Genomic DNA, 19,415 nt, shown 5'->3' with positions numbered 1-19,415 from the left:
CACTATTCCTCCCCCCACTGACACCAACGATGGGGCACTATTCCTCCCCCCACTGACACCAACGATGGGGCACTATTCCTCCCCCCACTGACACCAACGATGGGGCACTATTCCTCCCCCCACTGACACCAACGATGGGGCACTATTCCTCCCCCCACTGACACCAACGATGGGGCACTATTCCTCCCCCCACTGACACCAACGATGGGGCACTATTCCTCCCCCCACTGACACCAACGATGGGGCACTATTCCTCCCCCCACTGACACCAACGATGGGGCACTATTCCTCCCCCCACTGACACCAACGATGGGGCACTATTCCTCCCCCCACTGACACCAACGATGGGGCACTATTCCTCCCCCCACTGACACCAACGATGGGGCACTATTCCTCCCCCCACTGACACCAACGATGGGGCACTATTCCTCCCCCCACTGACACCAACGATGGGGCACTATTCCTCCCCCCACTGACACCAACGATGGGGCACTATTCCTCCCCCCACTGACACCAACGATGGGGCACTATTCCTCCCCCCACTGACACCAACGATGGGGCACTATTCCTCCCCCCACTGACACCAACGATGGGGCACTATTCCTCCCCCCACTGACACCAACGATGGGGCACTATTCCTCCCCCCACTGACACCAACGATGGGGCACTATTCCTCCCCCCACTGACACCAACGATGGGGCACTATTCCTCCCCCCACTGACACCAACGATGGGGCACTATTCCTCCCCCCACTGACACCAACGATGGGGCACTATTCCTCCCCCCACTGACACCAACGATGGGGCACTATTCCTCCCCCCACTGACACCAACGATGGGGCACTATTCCTCCCCCCACTGACACCAACGATGGGGCACTATTCCTCCCCCCACTGACACCAACGATGGGGCACTATTCCTCCCCCCACTGACACCAACGATGGGGCACTATTCCTCCCCCCACTGACACCAACGATGGGGCACTATTCCTCCCCCCACTGACACCAACGATGGGGCACTATTCCTCCCCCCACTGACACCAACGATGGGGCACTATTCCTCCCCCCACTGACACCAACGATGGGGCACTATTCCTCCCCCCACTGACACCAACGATGGGGCACTATTCCTCCCCCCACTGACACCAACGATGGGGCACTATTCCTCCCCCCACTGACACCAACGATGGGGCACTATTCCTCCCCCCACTGACACCAACGATGGGGCACTATTCCTCCCCCCACTGACACCAACGATGGGGCACTATTCCTCCCCCCACTGACACCAACGATGGGGCACTATTCCTCCCCCCACTGACACCAACGATGGGGCACTATTCCTCCCCCCACTGACACCAACGATGGGGCACTATTCCTCCCCCCACTGACACCAACGATGGGGCACTATTCCTCCCCCCACTGACACCAACGATGGGGCACTATTCCTCCCCCCACTGACACCAACGATGGGGCACTATTCCTCCCCCCACTGACACCAACGATGGGGCACTATTCCTCCCCCCACTGACACCAACGATGGGGCACTATTCCTCCCCCCACTGACACCAACGATGGGGCACTATTCCTCCCCCCACTGACACCAACGATGGGGCACTATTCCTCCCCCCACTGACACCAACGATGGGGCACTATTCCTCCCCCCACTGACACCAACGATGGGGCACTATTCCTCCCCCCACTGACACCAACGATGGGGCACTATTCCTCCCCCCACTGACACCAACGATGGGGCACTATTCCTCCCCCCACTGACACCAACGATGGGGCACTATTCCTCCCCCCACTGACACCAACGATGGGGCACTATTCCTCCCCCCACTGACACCAACGATGGGGCACTATTCCTCCCCCCACTGACACCAACGATGGGGCACTATTCCTCCCCCCACTGACACCAACGATGGGGCACTATTCCTCCCCCCACTGACACCAACGATGGGGCACTATTCCTCCCCCCACTGACACCAACGATGGGGCACTATTCCTCCCCCCACTGACACCAACGATGGGGCACTATTCCTCCCCCCACTGACACCAACGATGGGGCACTATTCCTCCCCCCACTGACACCAACGATGGGGCACTATTCCTCCCCCCACTGACACCAACGATGGGGCACTATTCCTCCCCCCACTGACACCAACGATGGGGCACTATTCCTCCCCCCACTGACACCAACGATGGGGCACTATTCCTCCCCCCACTGACACCAACGATGGGGCACTATTCCTCCCCCCACTGACACCAACGATGGGGCACTATTCCTCCCCCCACTGACACCAACGATGGGGCACTATTCCTCCCCCCACCGACACCAACGATGGGGCACTATTCCTCGAGTTTATATAGCGCCAAAGGGTTTGCTCAGCGCTGTACAATAGAGGGGGGACAATACATGAAACAGTACAGTAACATCAAACAGCACACAAGGGGTAAGAGGGCCCTACTCTTTCGAGCTTACAATCTAGGAGGGAGGGGGTAGAGGTACAGGAGGAAATGGCTGTGGGGGATGGAGTGGTAGGAGGAGGGAAGGGCAGCGGCTGTTAGGTGAGGGTGGGGTAGGCTTCCCTGAAGAGGTGGGTTTTCAGGGAGCGCCTGAAGGTGAGGAGGGAAGGTGACAGTCTGATGGATTGGGGTAGTGAGTTCCAGAGGATGGGGGAGGACCTGGAGAAGTCTTGCAGTCGTGCGTGGGAGGAGGAGACCAGGGAGCAAGATAGGAGGTCCTGTGAAGAGCGAAGGGTACGGGTAGGGTGGTACTTGGGAATCAGGTCGGTGAGGTAGTTAGGGGCAGTGTTGTGAATGGCTTTATAGGTCAGAGTGAGCAGTTTGAATTTAATGCGTTGGGCAATGGGGAGCCAGTGGAGGGAGAGGCAGAGGGGGGTGGCAGAGGTGGAGCGGCTGGTGAGGTGGATGAGTCTGGCAGCTGAGTTCAGGATGGTCTGAAGCGGGGAGAGTTTGCACTGGGGTAGGCCGATGAGGAGGGAGTTGCAGTAGTCAAGGCGTGAGATAATCAGGGAGTGAACGAGTAGTTTAGTGGTGTCTGGGGTAAGGAAGGAGCGTATTTTGGCGATGTTGCGAAGGTGGAGCCTGCATGTATTTGTGAGTGATTTGACATGAGGTTGGAAGGAAAGGTTTGAGTCCAGAATGACGCCAAGGACCTTGGCTTGCTGGGCGGGATTGATGGTGGTGTTGTTGGTAGTGATGGAAAGGATGGGGGGGGGGGGCACGGGAAGGGGGAAAGACGAGAAGCTCGGTTTTGGAGAGGTTGAGTTTGAGGAAATGGAGCGACATCCAGTCAGAGATGTCGTTTAGGAGGTGAGTGATGCGGGCGGAGAATGTGGGGGTGAGGTGAGGGGTGGATAGGTAGATTTGAGTATCATCAGCATAGAGGTGGTAGTTGAAGCCGTGGGAGTGTATGAGTTTGCCAAGGGAGGAGGTGTAGATGGAGAAGAGAAGGGGTCCAAGGACAGAGCCCTGGGGGACCCCAACAGAGAGGGGGAGGGAAGAGGAGGTGGCGCCGTTGTAGGAAACGCTGAAGGAGCGTTGGGATAGATAGGACGAGAACCAAGAGAGAGCGGTGTCTCTGATGCCAAGGGAGAGTAGTTTATTAAGGAGGAGGGGGTGGTCGACTGTGTCAAAAGCCGCAGAGAGGTCTAGGAGGAGGAGGACAGAGTAGTCGCCTTTGGCTTTGGCAGTTAGTAGATCGTTTGTGATTTTGAGGAGGGCAGTTTCGGTGGAGTGTAGGGGACGGAAGCCGGACTGTAGTGGGTCAAGGAGGTTGTTGTCAGTTAGGTGGGCGCTTAGGCGATCGTAGACCAAGCGCTCAAGGAGCTTGGAAGTGAGTGGCAGCAGGGAAATTGGTCTGAGGTTGTTGAGGTCAGTGGGGTCCAGGGAGGGCTTTTTGAGTATGGGGGTGATGTGCGCATGTTTTAGGGGGGAGGGGAAGACGCCAGTAGCGAGGGAGAGATTGAAGATGTGGGTAAGGGAGCGGATGAGGGAAGAGGGGGGTGACCGGAGGAGTTGAGAGGGGATAGGGTCCAGGGGGCAGGTAGTGAGGCTGGCTTCTGAGAAGACTCTGGTGACTTCCTCAGTGGTAGTAGGGCTGAAGGAGTGCAGTGATGGGGGGGTTACGGTAGGCAGGGCCTTGGGTGTGGTGGGGGGCAGTGCCGTTGCAAGGTCAGAGGAGGGGAGAGATGAGAGGGTGATGGAAGGGGAGAGGCTAGATGGGGAGATAGACTGCAAGTTGACTATGTCCTTGCGGATTGCGTCAATCTTGCTATGGAGATGAGTGGCAATCTCGTGGGCGGTAAGTGAGGTACTGAGTGGAGGAGGGGGGGGAGAGAGCAGGGAGTTGAAGGTGGAGAAGAGTCGGCGAGGGCAGTTTGAGAGGGTGTTGATCAGGTCAACGAAGTAGGCCTGCTTGGCGGCGTGGAGGGAGGAGGTGTAGGTGAGGAAGGCAGATTTGTAGAGGGAGAATGCATGAGGGGACCTGGTTTTGCGCCATAGTCTCTCCAGCGTACGACTGCGACGTTTGAGGCATTTAGTGTGGTCGTTCTGCCATGGTTGGAGCGGTCTGGGTTTGATGTTGCGTGTGGTTAGGGGTGCCAGAGAGTCTAGGGTGGCTGATAGTGAGTCGTTGTACGCGGTGGTGGCTAGGTCAGGACATGACAGTGGAAGGATGCTGTCGTGCAAGCGGTCGGCAGCCGAGTGGAGGGGGGCCGGGTGCAGGTTGCGGAGGTTGCGGCTGGTGATGGTTTGGCGCACTGGGGGGGGGGAGTTAGGGGAAGGGGAGATGGAGAACGTGAGGAGGTGGTGGTCGGAGAGAGGGAAGGGGGTGTTAGTGAAGTGGTTAAGGGTACAGAGGTGGGAGAAGACGAGGTCCAGGGTGTTCCCATTGATGTGGGTGGAGGATTGAGTGTGTTGTGTGAGCGCGAAGGAGGTGGTTAGGTGGAGGAGTTGAGAGGTAGCTGGGGTGTGGTCGTTGATGGGGATGTTGAAGTCCCCGAGGATGATGGTCGGTAGCTCAGAGGAGAGGAAGAAGGGAAGCCAGGCGGCGAAGTCATCCAGGAAGCGGGCTATGGATCCGGGGGGCCTGTAGATCACTGCGATCCTTAAGGGGGTGGGTGAGAAGAGCCGGATGCAGTGAGTCTCGAAGGAGGAGAAGGTTAGGGAGGGGGGGTTAGGGAGGACCTGGAAGGTGCTCAGCGGTGATAGGAGCAGGCCGACACCACCACCTTTGTGACCGCCCAGTCTTGGTGAATGGGGCCAGATGAGACCTCCATGAGAGAGTGCCGCAGGGGAGGTAGAGTCGGTGGCCTGTACCCAGGTTTCGGTGATGGCTAGGAGGTTGAGGGAGCGGGAGATAAAGAGGTCATGGATGGCAGTTAGTTTGTTGCAAACCGAGCGGGCGTTCAGAAGTGCAACCGAGAGAGGGGGGATGGATGTGGGGAGGAGGTGCACAGGTATGAGGTTGAGGGGGTTGCGGCGGCTGGCGGGAGCAGGGGGGTCCCTGGAGGGGGGGAGAGGTGGTGAGGGGCCAGGGTTCGGGGAGATGTCCCCAGCGGATAGGAGAAGGAGAAGGGTGAGGAGGGTGGCATGGGAATGGGAGGTGCAGGAGCGTGTGGGTCTGGTAGTGGTGGCACGTGGGTCGACCGGGGAGTGGAGTACCAGGAGGAGGTGGTGAGTGCCGTAGTGGGGAGAGGGCAGAAGTGAAGGGGCAATGTAGAGCTGTTTTGGGGGGGTGGGCGGGTAGAGATAGGCGATTTTTGGGATGGAGGAGAGGAAAACGAGGAGGAGAAGTGCAGGTGGCATGCTGGGGTGAGTGCAGTGCTGTTCGGGACAGGGGAGGTGAAGGGATACGGGTCAGGGCGAGGTGATGTGGAGAGTCTATATCACCGTGGAGGAGTCCACTAGAGTCCTTCTGTAGGGGGAGAGTGGGAGTAGAGTCCAGCAGGTGGCTGGCTGCAATCTGTGGGTGCAGTATGCTGGCGTCCGAGGGGGCATCAGTGGGTCTGGTGGATCGGCGAGTGGAGGGGACGTAGGGTGCGATGTTGGGGGGCGTTGGCAGGCAAGGTGTCTGGTGATGCTGGCGGCTCGGTGACTGGAGATTCGCTGGGTGGTCCGGGTCTGGGAGATTCGCTGGGCGACGTCTCAATTCGCTGGGCGACGTCTCGATTCGCTGGGTGGTCCGGGTGTTGGGTGACCAGAGGTGGTAGCTGGGTGCCCGGTAGCTGGGTGCTGGGTGTCCAGGGGTGGTAGCTGGGTACCCGGTAGCTGGGTGCTGGGTGTCCAGGGGTGTTAGCTGGGAGCTTAGACTTCGAGTTGCCAAGCAAAGGCCAAGAGATGGGAAGGACGGGAGAATCCTCATCAACAATGCATTGCAATATCTGGAACGGCATTAAAGACCCATGGTTTTATGGAATCCCCTCGATGCAGGTAGCGGAGGTGCGGCGTTGTCCTGGAAAGGTTCCTGGTCTGGGGCTGGCTGGTGCAGGGTGGCCCGCAGGGTGCTGGGAAGCCTGAAGCAGTTCCCAGGCAGGGTCGCCGGGTGCGAGCAGCTGGGTGCCCCGAGGTGGGGCACTATTCGATGGGGCACTATTCCTCCCACTGACACCAACGATGGGGCACTATTCCTCCCACTGACACCAACGATGGGGCACTATTCCTCCCACTGACACCAACGATGGGGCACTATTCCTCCCACTGACACCAACGATGGGGCACTATTCCTCCCACTGACACCAACGATGGGGCACTATTCCTCCCACTGACACCAACGATGGGGCACTATTCCTCCCACTGACACCAACGATGGGGCACTATTCCTCCCACTGACACCAACGATGGGGCACTATTCCTCCCACTGACACCAACGATGGGGCACTATTCCTCCCACTGACACCAACGATGGGGCACTATTCCTCCCACTGACACCAACGATGGGGCACTATTCCTCCCACTGACACCAACGATGGGGCACTATTCCTCCCACTGACACCAACGATGGGGCACTATTCCTCCCACTGACACCAACGATGGGGCACTATTCCTCCCACTGACACCAACGATGGGGCACTATTCCTCCCACTGACACCAACGATGGGGCACTACTCCTCCCACTGACACCAACGATGGGGCACTACTCCTCCCACTGCAAAATTACAGTTATGAAGTAGCAACGAAAATAATTTTATGGTTGGGGGTCACCACAACATGAGGAACTGTATTAAGGGGTCGCGGCATTAGAAAGGTTGAGAACCACTGCTGTAAAGGCTTTTAAAGCATCTTCTATGGATAGTAAAATATACGTTGTTTGTTGCTGCTACACACGTGCACAGTTTTAAAGCGTGTCATGTTTGGTATCTATATACTTGGAGTAACATCATCTTTTATATGTTACCAAACAATGGGGTTATGGATTGTGTGTTTTTGCTGGGTTTTTTTGCATTATAATTTGAAAAACCATTGTGCAAATACCGTGTGACATAAAAAATTGCAAAACCCAACAATGTATTCTCTAGGATCTCTGCTTTAAAAAAAATATATAATCTTTGGGGGTTCTAAGAAATTTTCTAGCAAAAAATACTGATTGTTACATGTAAACAAACGTACCAGAGAAGGCTTGCTCTTCAAGTGGATAGTTTCTGATAATCTTCTTAATTTTTGAAGGTTGGATTGCTAGTAATAGACAATTTGGCTGATCTTCTAAAGCAAATACCATTTTTTTTCTTTTCCCACCCTGCCTCGGGGGTCAGTTCACCATACATTTGTTGGTGCACGCGGAGACATTTATGTCTCTCAGATCAGTGCAGAGTTTTCCTCATTGGTTTGCGTTCCGAGGTTTGCATGACTGCCAGAGCTGTTAGAGGGTTCCACTCTCCCTGCTGGATTCTTAGTTTATTGCATTTTTGTAGAGAATGTAGCGGGAAGTAAGTTTCTGCAGCTCCAAGGTGGATAGAAACAGTTGCAGGGATATCTTTAAGTAGGTAAGATCGGTAAATGTATAGCTGATCCCACCAGTCTCCATCTATAAAAGTCCATTTTTGCTCGACTGAAACATAAATTTCACAGTTACTGTCAGCAGGTCCATGTCTCCTCCTCTACTGTCACATTCACAGCTGAAGCCCAGGTAGGGAAGCTTTTTCTGATTCAGACCTGATCGGCTAGGACACGCAGAGGAGGCGTGGTCTTATGTCTCTTAGAGGCATGCAGACCTCATAAGAAAAAAGGTTTGTAGCTTTGCACTGTATTTATATTGCTTTGGGTTTGTCATGATCGTTTATATTCAAATCGAGCTTCGCTGAATAGTTATCTACATTTGAAATGACTATAATGTGCAACAGATTTATTAAAACGGGTAGATGAGCTGTCATATTTCTAAAAAAAAGATCATTGACATTGTTGTCCCACTAACATTGTGTTGGAATGCAGAACTTTCTCTTGAGCGCTCATTGATTTTTCATTCCTCTTTCTTGTAGGCTTTGAAATACGCCTTTCAGACAAGTGACAGGCTCTGCTTTGTTATGGAGTATGCCAATGGCGGAGAGGTATGGACTTTTTAGTTTAGTAAATATTCACCAGTTATTAAGTACACCCCCAGATCAACTTTCGTGGTTGGGGACAGCCACACGCTGATTTGATTTGGCTAGTTCTTTCTGAACGATCTGAATTTTGATCAGTGTATGGCCAGCTTAGCGATTAGATGCAATAACCCCACCAGAGGTACCCATGATTAGCTGCAGGAGGCAGCCCTTTGAAAGCTATGGTAGGCTACTGGCTTCTGCAGCTAATTGCCACCATTCGCATGTAATTGCTCATGCAGCAATCAAATGTGGGTGATCGGCCCTGGAAGCAGGCTGCCTGCGCTCAGGGACAATCACTGGCATATGATCGCTGCATGAGAATGCACACAGAAGCTGGCCATAGATTCATTTATATCTTTTCGGTCCGACAGCAAGCTGGTCAAAAAACAAATGGAATCCTCCTCTTCCTCTCCCCCTTCCTACATCCACACATTCACGGTGGATGAAGGAATCCTCCTCTCTTGCTATTGTATTTTGACAGCGGGACTTCTCTGCTGCCAGAATACACTGATCAGCTCTACATCCAAATGCAATGCTGATCAAACACACATTTTCCAACATTCCCGAACGAGAGGAGTTTATCACTAGGTTGACTTCTCTTGAATGGGAACACCCATAGATCGAAATTCATCTGGTCCCTGCTGAACCAGCAAAATTTCAACCCATCTGGCCTGCCTGAGAATCCAGCCCCTTAGTTATTGACTGCTCTGGCCAAGGGAAGATCAGACAGCATTATATTTACGTGGACAGGGGTGGATGCCCTTCCTCTAAGTTATTCAGAGAGGTTAAACCTAGTATACGTGAGAAAATCGGACGAAAAAAAAATGTTTTCAGAGCAATCGTTCAATAATCTGATCTTTATTACTCAGCTTATTAGAGTTCATGGGAAATTATCCAAAGGGACAAGCATAAAAAATTTCTCGTAAGATAACAGAACGATTTTCGTTCAATCAGTACATTTGTAAAAAAAAATCAAGTGTCCAAGATCACGCATCTTCAGAAACAAAAGAATACGTTACAATATAATACATTACATCATTGCAGGAAGTTGTATTCTGTCTTACAATGGTTTTTATAACTCTAGTAACCTATTTGATGTCCGTATGAGACTAGCCTGCAAAAAGAAAAGGACAATCAGTTGTCCAATATTGTCCAATATTCTCATTGTGTGTATGTCCAGAGTTCCTGCTATTTAGGTCTGCACAATAGTAAACCAGCTGGCTGAACATCTGGATTACACAACTCACATATGGCACCTGCTTGCTTCAACAGCGCTCCTTCTAATACTCAAAGGAAATACATATAAAAAAACACTAGACATATCACACTTATTTATCGCATTTGCAGCAGAAGGTGTGAATTTGCTGGAAGGCTGAAAATCATTATTTAATAAAACCAAGTGCATGGAGTACAAGCACAGAAGCAGCCATTGGTACGGTTGCACTAATAAAGATCATTGCTCTGCAATGTATATATTATTATTATATTAATATATTATTATATATATATATTTGCAGAAAAAGGGAACCTACTGTTTGTGGGATATATGGTTTCATCCATGTTTTTAATGTGTCTTAGGTTTAATAAATAAAATGTTATTCTAACCTTTACTCATAAGAACCTGGATGGCAATACCTTGTAGAATAAATTGTGTTTATAATCTTCCTGTAATGTTGCAATTGCTGCTAATTAGCTGAAGCAGATGCACAAGGTGTGAAAACACCAGACATTCTTAACAAATATTCTGCCTATTGATTATATATGATTTTTTAAAATTGTATTTATTTATAGAAATAGTTCCTCTGCTGTTAGTGACTTCTCCATTCCTTCTCACAGCTGTTTTTTCACCTGTCTCGTGAACGAGTTTTCACAGAAGAGAGGGCACGATTTTATGGTGCAGAGATCGTGTCCGCCCTGGAATATCTCCACTCCAGGAATGTGGTGTACAGAGATATTAAGGTAAGTAGAAAACAATATGTTGTCCTGCTGAGGTACATTCACTTTGAGCCTGTTAAGGTGGTTTGTGTCTTTTTTTATTTTTTTCTAAAACGAAAAAAGACCAAAAAATTTGAAAAAAAGCTTTTCTTTGCTTCTGTTATAAAATTTTGCAAACAAGTAATTTTTCTTCACTGAGCTGCGCTGATGAGGCTGCACTGATATGCTGTACTGATAATCAGACAGTTATCGGCTTTTCTTTCTTCAGACAGTGACAGCGTAATATAAATATTGCGATAGGGCACTATTCCTCAAACTGACACCAAAGATGAGGCATTGATTATTCCACTGACATCTGAACCTTTTCTACCCCCACTGGCCACAATCTAGCCCCCCCTCTAAGTTTGAAGGACCGTAAACTGGGCCTTTATTTAAAGTTTGGAAACCCCAGTTCTAAGACATAAAAAAAAGTTCTACAATTGCAGCAACGTTTCAGTTCATTGCTAATATTGCTGTAAAGGAATACCTGCTAATTTCCTGTTTTCTTCCCTAAAGCTGGAGAATCTTATGCTGGATAAAGATGGTCATGTAAAAATTACAGATTTTGGACTTTGTAAGGAGGGTATCACAGACGGCGCTACAATGAGAACGTTTTGTGGAACCCCAGAGTACCTGGCCCCAGAGGTAATGGTTGACTTGGCTATGACATGTAATAATGTACACTTACTATGTTCCAATGTACACCTAATATATTTATATACTTTTTTTTTTTTCAATAAAATCTGTTACATGCTATTTGGCTGAATGAGTAGGTACTTGGTGCACTTACAGTAGGGTTGAGTGTACTAGCATTTAGGAGGCCAAATAGGAGGTGGCAGTGATTGTTGTCTGAAAGTATTCTCTGCATCCCTGGTGCAGAGCAGGGGAAGGTGGATCACAGAAATGGGTGTATTGTTTTACAGCATTTGACAGATGAAACATTTTATTTATGTACGTTTCCAAATGTGTTTTTTGCCGTTTGGTTGGAGTTGGCCGTTAATTAAACTTTGACCTTTTCTTAGGTGCTGGAAGACAATGACTACGGTCGGGCTGTCGATTGGTGGGGTCTGGGAGTAGTGATGTATGAGATGATGTGTGGCCGATTACCCTTCTACAACCAGGACCATGAGAGGCTGTTTGAACTCATTCTCATGGAAGAAATCCGCTTCCCACGAACACTCAGTCCTGAAGCCAAGTCTCTGTTGAGTGGCCTACTTAAAAAGGATCCAAAACAAAGGTAAAGATTCATATATGACAGTAACACTGGACGTTTGCATGCGTCGTGTCATTTGACAAGGTGCGCCTGTTTACATGTCTACATAGTATACAACAGTAACTGACCAAGGAAAGTTCTGCTGTAACACATTGAACTGACTTAACCTCTTGGCAACGGCGCCTCCCGGCCCTTTAAGAGTTTCGGAAGGCGGGGCAGGGTTTTAGGGTCATGTGATCGCCTTGATTTGCTGTCACGGCGGTCACATGATCAGAAAAGAACCCGATCGAAAGGGGAGATCTGGACCTTTCCAAGAGTAGTGGACATATGTGCTGGGAGCGCGCAGGGCGCGCACTCTCAGCACATATGTATTTTTTAATTGCACGCAAATACGCAGCCACTCGGCGTCAAGGGGTTAATTAGTAGAATTTTTGTTTCTATTAAAGTGAACCTGTAGCTTGCAGCTATTGGGCAAAGTAGCAGGTTCGGTTTACTCTTTTGGGTACATTTATGTATTTACGCCACACTTGTTCCCTTATCACACGGAAAATACCTGGTACTTCCTGGCTTGGGGGAGTGCTGGACACTCCCCGTGCCTCCCCACACTGCAGCACTTGATGTCTGAGTGCCCAGTTGCCAGGCATGGAGAGTGAGCCTATATACGTTTTCAGGAGAGGAGCCTTTGAGCAGAAAAAAACGTACAAATGCATCAATACACGCTTAAACACTTGGCGCATGTAATCATTCCAGTGGGTAGGAAAAAAATATATATTCTGGCCAATGGAATCCTTTAACGTTCAAACACGTGCAATACTCAGTATTAGGCACATTGTTAAAGCTGTTTTTTCCTGCCAGGATTAAGACGTTCAGAGCAGAAAATAAATGCCCTGTGTGCATGAGCCCTTAAAGTGGTTCTAAAGGCTTAAGGTTTTTCACCTTCATGCGTTCTATGTATGAAGGTAAAAACCACCTATGTGCAGCAGCCCCCCAATACCTACCTGAGCCCCACCTTGATCCAGCGATGTGCAGAGTGAAGCAGCTTTCCTGGATCTCTTCCTCCTCTCGGCTGTGACTGCCGAAAGAGCAGTCACAGCCAATGAGGAGAGAGTGGGGGCAGGACCAAGCCGTGCTCTGTGTGTGAATGGACAAACAGCGTAGCAGCTCAGGAGCCCCCATAGAAAACTGCTTGCTGTTGGGGCACTCGGCAAGAGGGAGGCTAGGGGGGGACCTAAGAAAAGGAGGACCGGGGCTGCTCTGTGCAAGACCATTACACAAAGCAGGTAAGCATAGCATGTTTAAAAAAAAAAATCTCCCTTTAATATCACTTTAAAGCTGTCCTGTACTCCATTATTACCATATATTTTGTTGGTTTCACTGGAATGGATACATAATGTTTTAAAGAAATCATGCTTGCCTTTCCTGGAGGAAAATGTTTTCTCAATTGCCGCTCGCTTAAAAGCCTAGGCATTTGGTTGTGTGATCTTCGTTGATGAGGATTAAAATTCAGATACATTGATCCTTCTGTTCATCCAATCATTTGACCAAAGCAAAGTTTTTGGTTACATGATCAACACTGAAGGAAGCCAGAAACTGTATTTCTCCTTTATTACTCATTATTCATTTTAGTTAGACTGCTAATATTTAACATTGAATTATATTTAAATTCTATGATGGCTTTTCTTATCTTTATAAACTACTTTTGTTATCCTGCCCAATAAACAAGATTAAGCCCATCTGCTGGTAGTGTTTACACCACCCACCTCAGCCAAAGCTACCCTACTTTTCACAAATGGAATTGCTTAGAAGTGGCTGGGTTTTGTTGCGCCTTTCTGCAATGACTAGAAGAGGTCAGTGCAACTAGTGAAACAGAATCTGCTGTTTACAGATTAAATTTTCATTAAGTACCCATTGCAAGGTTATTCATTAATTATGTGGCACATTGCAGGCTTGGGGGTGGACCCAATGACGCCCAAGAGGTGAAAGATCATCGATTCTTTTCTTGTATCAACTGGCAAGATGTCGACCAGAGAAAGGTAACCATATGTCATTTTGCTGCTGTAGTTTGTTGATGATTTTTGTATTGTATGGGCGGAGTGTAGAGTCTATTTAAGCTACACATACTGGATTAATAATGTGTTTTGTCTGATCAGCTGACCCCTCCCTTCAAGCCTCAAGTCACATCTGAAATTGACACCAGATACTTTGATGATGAATTTACAGCTCAGTCCATAACAATAACACCTCCTGACAGATGTAAGTAAACATTTTCCCATCTTCCAATCTGAACCCTGGTTCACGTCGGTGCGGGTATAGGTGTGAAGTCGCATCTACTGTATTGCTATGGCACTGTCTTAATCAGTGCGATTTTGAAGTCGCGCGGTTTAAAAAATTAGTTTCTGCATGACTTTGCTCTGATTTCATTGCGACTTGCATTGACTTCTGTTATATGAAGTCGCAAGCTGCAGTGAAATTGGAGGTACAAATCACACTGATCTGTGCCTTTTGAAATCACATTACATCAAAGTCACATTCGGTGTAAACCAATGCTAATCGCCTCAAAGGAAAACAAGGCAACGGAATAAAGATGTCGTTCAAATACAAGTAAAGGCTGTATGACAGTCTAAACAGGTACCGAGTCCAGTTACTATGTAAAGTAAATAAAAAAAGGTCTTTACCTTCCTGACTGAGTCAAAGCCTCCTTCACTTGTATCTCACACTCTTCCTCCAGCAGACACTGCAGCTCACAGTGGGAGGGTTCAACCACCTCCCGTCTGGCCGTTGTCTATAAACGGCCGATCGGTGGCAGTGCAGGGTCGGGTGGCCGTTCCGGACACAGTGGAACACCAATCGTCGGATGGGACCTCTGTGTGAGGTTTCAATCATGTGATCACTGATTGGCCAATCAGTGATCACATGCAGAGTAGTAAGCAAAATGTCACTTGGACATCATTGCTTACTACGTGTGAAATCTGTGAATGATCATATAAGTCACATGGTACAAGGCTATTCACAACAGCCTTGTACCATGTGACAAGCTGTGACCAATCACAGCTCACTCAGTAGTTCTCAATGGCTGCAAGAATGCAGCTAGAGAGAAGGAGAAATGATTGTTTTTACATCCTTTATGGGTGTAAAAGCAATCAGTCTAAAAAAAAAAAATCATCACCCCCCACAAGTAGTACAGTGTCACCATGGTGACACTGTACTGCTTGGGTGATTTAAAAAAAAAAAAAAATGTTTAAAAATTATAATTTTTGGTTTAAACTAATTTGGGTTATTTTTTTTTTTACTAAATATATAACAGAATAAATACTATTTATTTGCAAAATTTTATAAGAAAAACAATTTTTTCAAAATTTTTGGACCTTTTAAGTTACATAGCAAAAAAAATAAAAATCCCTGTGGTGAATAAATAGCACCAAAATAAAGCTTTATCTGTCTAAAAAAAAATGCTAAATAATTCATATGGGTACAGTGTTGCATGACCGCACAATTGTCATTCAAAGTGTGATAGCACTGAAAGCTGAAAATTGGCCTGGACAGGAAGGGGGTAAAAGTGTCTGGACAGGAAGTGGTTACGTAACAGAAACCTTGCTGCCAATTTAGAAAGCAGTGGGCAGGACTAAGGTAGTGTCCAGGTTCTGATTGACAAGTTACAGGCTAGTAAATCAGCAATAACAATTCTGATAGCCACACCCTCAGCAACATTTGTCCATCCCACTGTAGTGCAAGCAGGCACATCTTACATGAGAGTGGCAACTGCACTGTGAATTCAGGAGCACTGCAGCATCGTTGTCACTGCATCACAGGAAGATGTATTAGGTGGAATTGCATTTTTCAGGGGAGCAAATGGAAAACTAAGTGCAAATGTACTTGAAATTTTTTTGCTACAGTTTTTTTTTTCTATAGGAGGCTGCAGTCCTGATTTAAAGAAGGGACATGCATGAAACCTCCATTATTGAAAGAAATTGTGAAAGTTATCTAATATTATCTAATTGTGGGTCATGTGATCACACTTGGCTTGCTTCCTGTTTCAAAGGTTTCAGCCTTGCTGCATGACACAAGTAGGAAGTTTCCTTTGCAAAACACTTGATATGGCAGGGGGCTGTACCATCCTGTGGGCAGCTTTGGGTGTCAACAGTTATGCCTAGATCATAGATAACACTTGAGCAAAACCCTGCATTAATGTTTGAATTATATTTTTTTCTTACAATGGGGATCAGGTGAAAAACTCTGGTTTTGGAAGCACTGTGATGCTATCAAGTAATTTTATTTACACATGCATGAACTGCTTCCATTGATATATATATCTCCCGGAGGCTGCTCAGAACCCTCCCTGCTCTACACACCAATCTTGATGTGGAGTAACCTCTAAAAACCAATCCGCAAATAGAAATGATGTGTTGTAAGCTCTAGCAACTGATCAGTGAGCTGAAATGCAAGCTGTAACCTCTAGGAACCAGTCAGTGAGCAGTAATGATGTGCTGTAACTTCTGGCAACCAATCGCTGCCTGATCTGCAGTAAACTGATTTTGAGACTAGCTGTTACTTATTATATGTCTCAGAGTGGGGGTCTGGCGGCTAGGGGGGGCCCAAAAAAATGTTTGCCCAGGGTCCAATCAGTATATTAAAGACAACCCTGGTCACATGAACAGGAAGTGAGGATAAACCTTCGCAATGATGTCATAGACCAATCTAAAGCTGAGAAGTTTTACCTATTTTACACTCTATATTGTAAGAATTGCCATAAACTGCAACTAAAGGCAAAACCTTTTTTTTTTTTTTGTAATTTTGGCTAGAGTAAGGTAGGGATATAACTCCTGTCAGGTTGTTTTTTTTTTTTGTTTGTTTTTGTTTTTTGCCAGCTATGTTCTATTGGGGTGATTTCCCTTCATTTCCTGTCCCATAGCCAAAACAGGAAGTTAGAGGAAATACCTTCAAAGAGGGTATCCTGCTGTGTTTCCCCATTGGAAGATTTCACCTCTATTCCTGCTCTGGTGACAACCCAAAATGTGGATTTTTCTTTTACCTTCACTTCTGATAACATAAATCAGGACAAATAGATGGTGAATCTCACAGAGTGCAATAAAAACTGACAGGTGCCCTAATCTAGCTCCACTTTTTTATAAACTAAAAAAAAACAAACAATTTCCTTTAGTTACTCTTTCACTTTATACTTTTGTAGCTCTAATATTCTTCCTTGCTCTGATGGGGTCGGTTTCTTGGCATTCATCCTAAAGCTGTGTTTTTTTTCCCATTGCAGACGACAACCTGGATGCCTTAGAACCTGACCAGCGCACTCACTTTCCTCAGTTCTCATACTCGGCCAGCATTCGGGAGTAGACCTACAATGCGAAGGGACACAACAGGCAGAGAGACTTTCTACTGAAAGATGTGCAGAAGATCCTTGTCCCTTTCTGAAAATGGGGCAGGAACTCTATATTCGTTCTACCGTCCCTGAAACTTAATTAAAAGACTACGTAATTGAGCAGAATTTACTTAGAGACAATTTGCTATATAATGCGGTCTTTCATCTTGGAATGAAATTTATGTTCATATCTTTTTTTTTTAAATGCCTTGTACTGCTGGGGCAGTAACAGGATTCTAAGCCATAACGCTGGAAAGAAACAGGGGGCAAAGCATCCTAAAGAATGCGGTTTATAGCGGCCACCACCTCTTCCCTAGGGCCCGCTCTCTCCTGAGCATCATCCTGTCCTCATAACGGTACCATGATCTTCAAGGCAGGTGGAAAACCAAGCATGAAACGCAAGTCTCCCATTTGTGCATGTTGTGCTAGGAAATTTAGAATTGGCAGTTAAGTTTATTGGTGCTTTTTCCACTTGGTCGGTACAAGCAGGAAACAGTTATGTTTATTTTCTACCCCCCCACAATCACCTATTCCCTCTGTCCACTTATCTCTTGTTCCTGCATATGAATTGATGGATAGGCTGTGCTGCATTACTCTTGCCGTCACTGGGCTCCGTAGCTGAACTTTGACACTTTGTTCCAGTGGGGGGGGGGGGACGGGCGCTGTGTATCCCCCTGCTTCCCAAAGGGCATGTAAAGTGGCTTAGCTTCAATAACTGAATGTATTCACAGGAATTTCTTTTTCAAAAATGGACTTCCGGGTCAAAAGCAATAATTGTTGCTATTTTTAATTTCATGTTAATGTATTTGAAGCCCTGCAGGCAAAAGTAGTTTTTGTTTTTTTTTTTGTTTTTGTTTTTTTTTCCAAGAACTGGTATGACTAGCACAAAAGAGCGACATAACAGTATGGTGAAAAAAAAAATCTCATTGGTTAAGAACTCTGCCAAATGTAAATGTCTCGCCTTCCCAGCCTTTGTGGAATGTACCATTTTCTGGGAAACCTTGGATGTTTTGGGGGAATTAGGTTAAATAATTGCTTTATGACTTACATGAATGCCCGATCTAGGCTTGGTCATTTTAGAACCAATGCCTCCACCTAACAAAAGTAGACAGCAACAGGAGTTTGTGGAGCAATAATAGAATTTCTTATTTTACGGAATGTCTGAACATTGCATTTTTTTTTTTTTTTTTAATTCTTCTGCAATTTGCAGAACTCAGGTTTAAAGGGGCAGTCCCACACTCTGGTTCAGAATATCCATACCTCCATCTGTACAATACCTGCTGTTGAATATCTGTGTTCATATTTTTTTTCCTCTGCCGACCCACCTATACTTGGCGTACAGTAAAACCTATCCCCCCCCCCCCCAATTCTACATTCACTGCAAACAAGTGACTATTCATCATCACAAGGAAACTGTTTATTGGGACTGGTTCTTTAAACATACATGCTGTATGAGATGAATGTTTATCTCAGAAATTAACTTTTGTAGACATTTGAGATAAAAACACATTTTCTCATTTACTGTCTATTTTTTTTTTTTTTTCTGGATTAAAAAAAAAAAACCCATATTTTCCCAGTTTGTGTTTGTGTCAGTAAAATAGGGAAAATGTGCAATAAACACAAGGGTATGGATCGCCTAGACTTAGAACGTAAAGCACACTGGTCGTCTCCAGAAAACGAATTATTATTAGTAAATAGAAATGGGCCTTTAGAGCGTTTTTACTTCTGTGTACTGTAACACTTGTGTAGAGGTTTGTAACCCCTTAATGCCTCGCAGCCCCTTAAGGGGTTTCTGATGCCGAGAGGCAGGGTGGGAATTATGTTACCACAGTTGATTGGCTGTCACAGCGGTCACATGATTGGAAAGCTCCTGATGGCTACTTGCGATCATGAACTCTCCGTTAGGCGGTGGTGCATTACATTTTGGTACGCATATATGCAGCCTCTCTGTGTCAAGGCCTTCCCACTGAGAGGCTGCGTATGTGCGTTCATTTATGCAGTGTGCTGCCCAGAAAGAGTTCATGTCAGAGAGGGTACAGTGTTTGCCAGCACTACAGAGGAAATAGATTTGTGGGTACTTATCTCAAGTGATTGCAAAATGAGTGGTCAGGCAGTGGGGAAAAGTGAATGGAATTCTAGGATGCACCAATAGAGGGGTCACCAGCAGGAGGAAGGGAGGTCCCGATTCCTCTATATCAGTGGTTCTCAACCTTCCTAATACTGTGACCCTTTAATACAGTTCCTCATGTTGTGGTGACC

The 19,415-nt window shown here is 47.3% G+C and overlaps 1 protein-coding gene across 3 annotated transcripts in view; it reads left to right on the top strand.

The window, feature by feature from the left end:
* The window catches only part of AKT2 (AKT serine/threonine kinase 2), a 101,453-nt gene extending 82,731 nt beyond the window's left edge, over positions 1-18,722 (top strand). For all 3 annotated transcript variants that reach the window (XM_089659115.1, XM_089659114.1, XM_089659116.1), the window contains 7 exons: positions 8,497-8,565; positions 10,438-10,560; positions 11,092-11,220; positions 11,598-11,812; positions 13,734-13,821; positions 13,939-14,041; positions 17,052-18,722. In XM_089659115.1, coding sequence (XP_089515241.1) covers positions 8,497-8,565; positions 10,438-10,560; positions 11,092-11,220; positions 11,598-11,812; positions 13,734-13,821; positions 13,939-14,041; positions 17,052-17,131 — 807 coding nt within the window. In that variant the 3' untranslated portion in view covers positions 17,132-18,722. The remainder of the gene's footprint in view (positions 1-8,496; positions 8,566-10,437; positions 10,561-11,091; positions 11,221-11,597; positions 11,813-13,733; positions 13,822-13,938; positions 14,042-17,051) is intronic.
* Positions 18,723-19,415: the final 693 nt, after the last annotated feature.

This window comes from Staurois parvus, unplaced genomic scaffold (genome assembly GCF_062004578.1).
Source record: "Staurois parvus isolate SC_StPar_1 unplaced genomic scaffold, SC_StPar_1.0 ptg001133l, whole genome shotgun sequence".
NCBI classification, from domain to species: Eukaryota; Metazoa; Chordata; class Amphibia; order Anura; family Ranidae; genus Staurois; species Staurois parvus.
The sequence above is the reverse complement of the archived record's forward strand: the minus strand, read 5'-3'. Positions and strand labels throughout refer to the sequence as shown.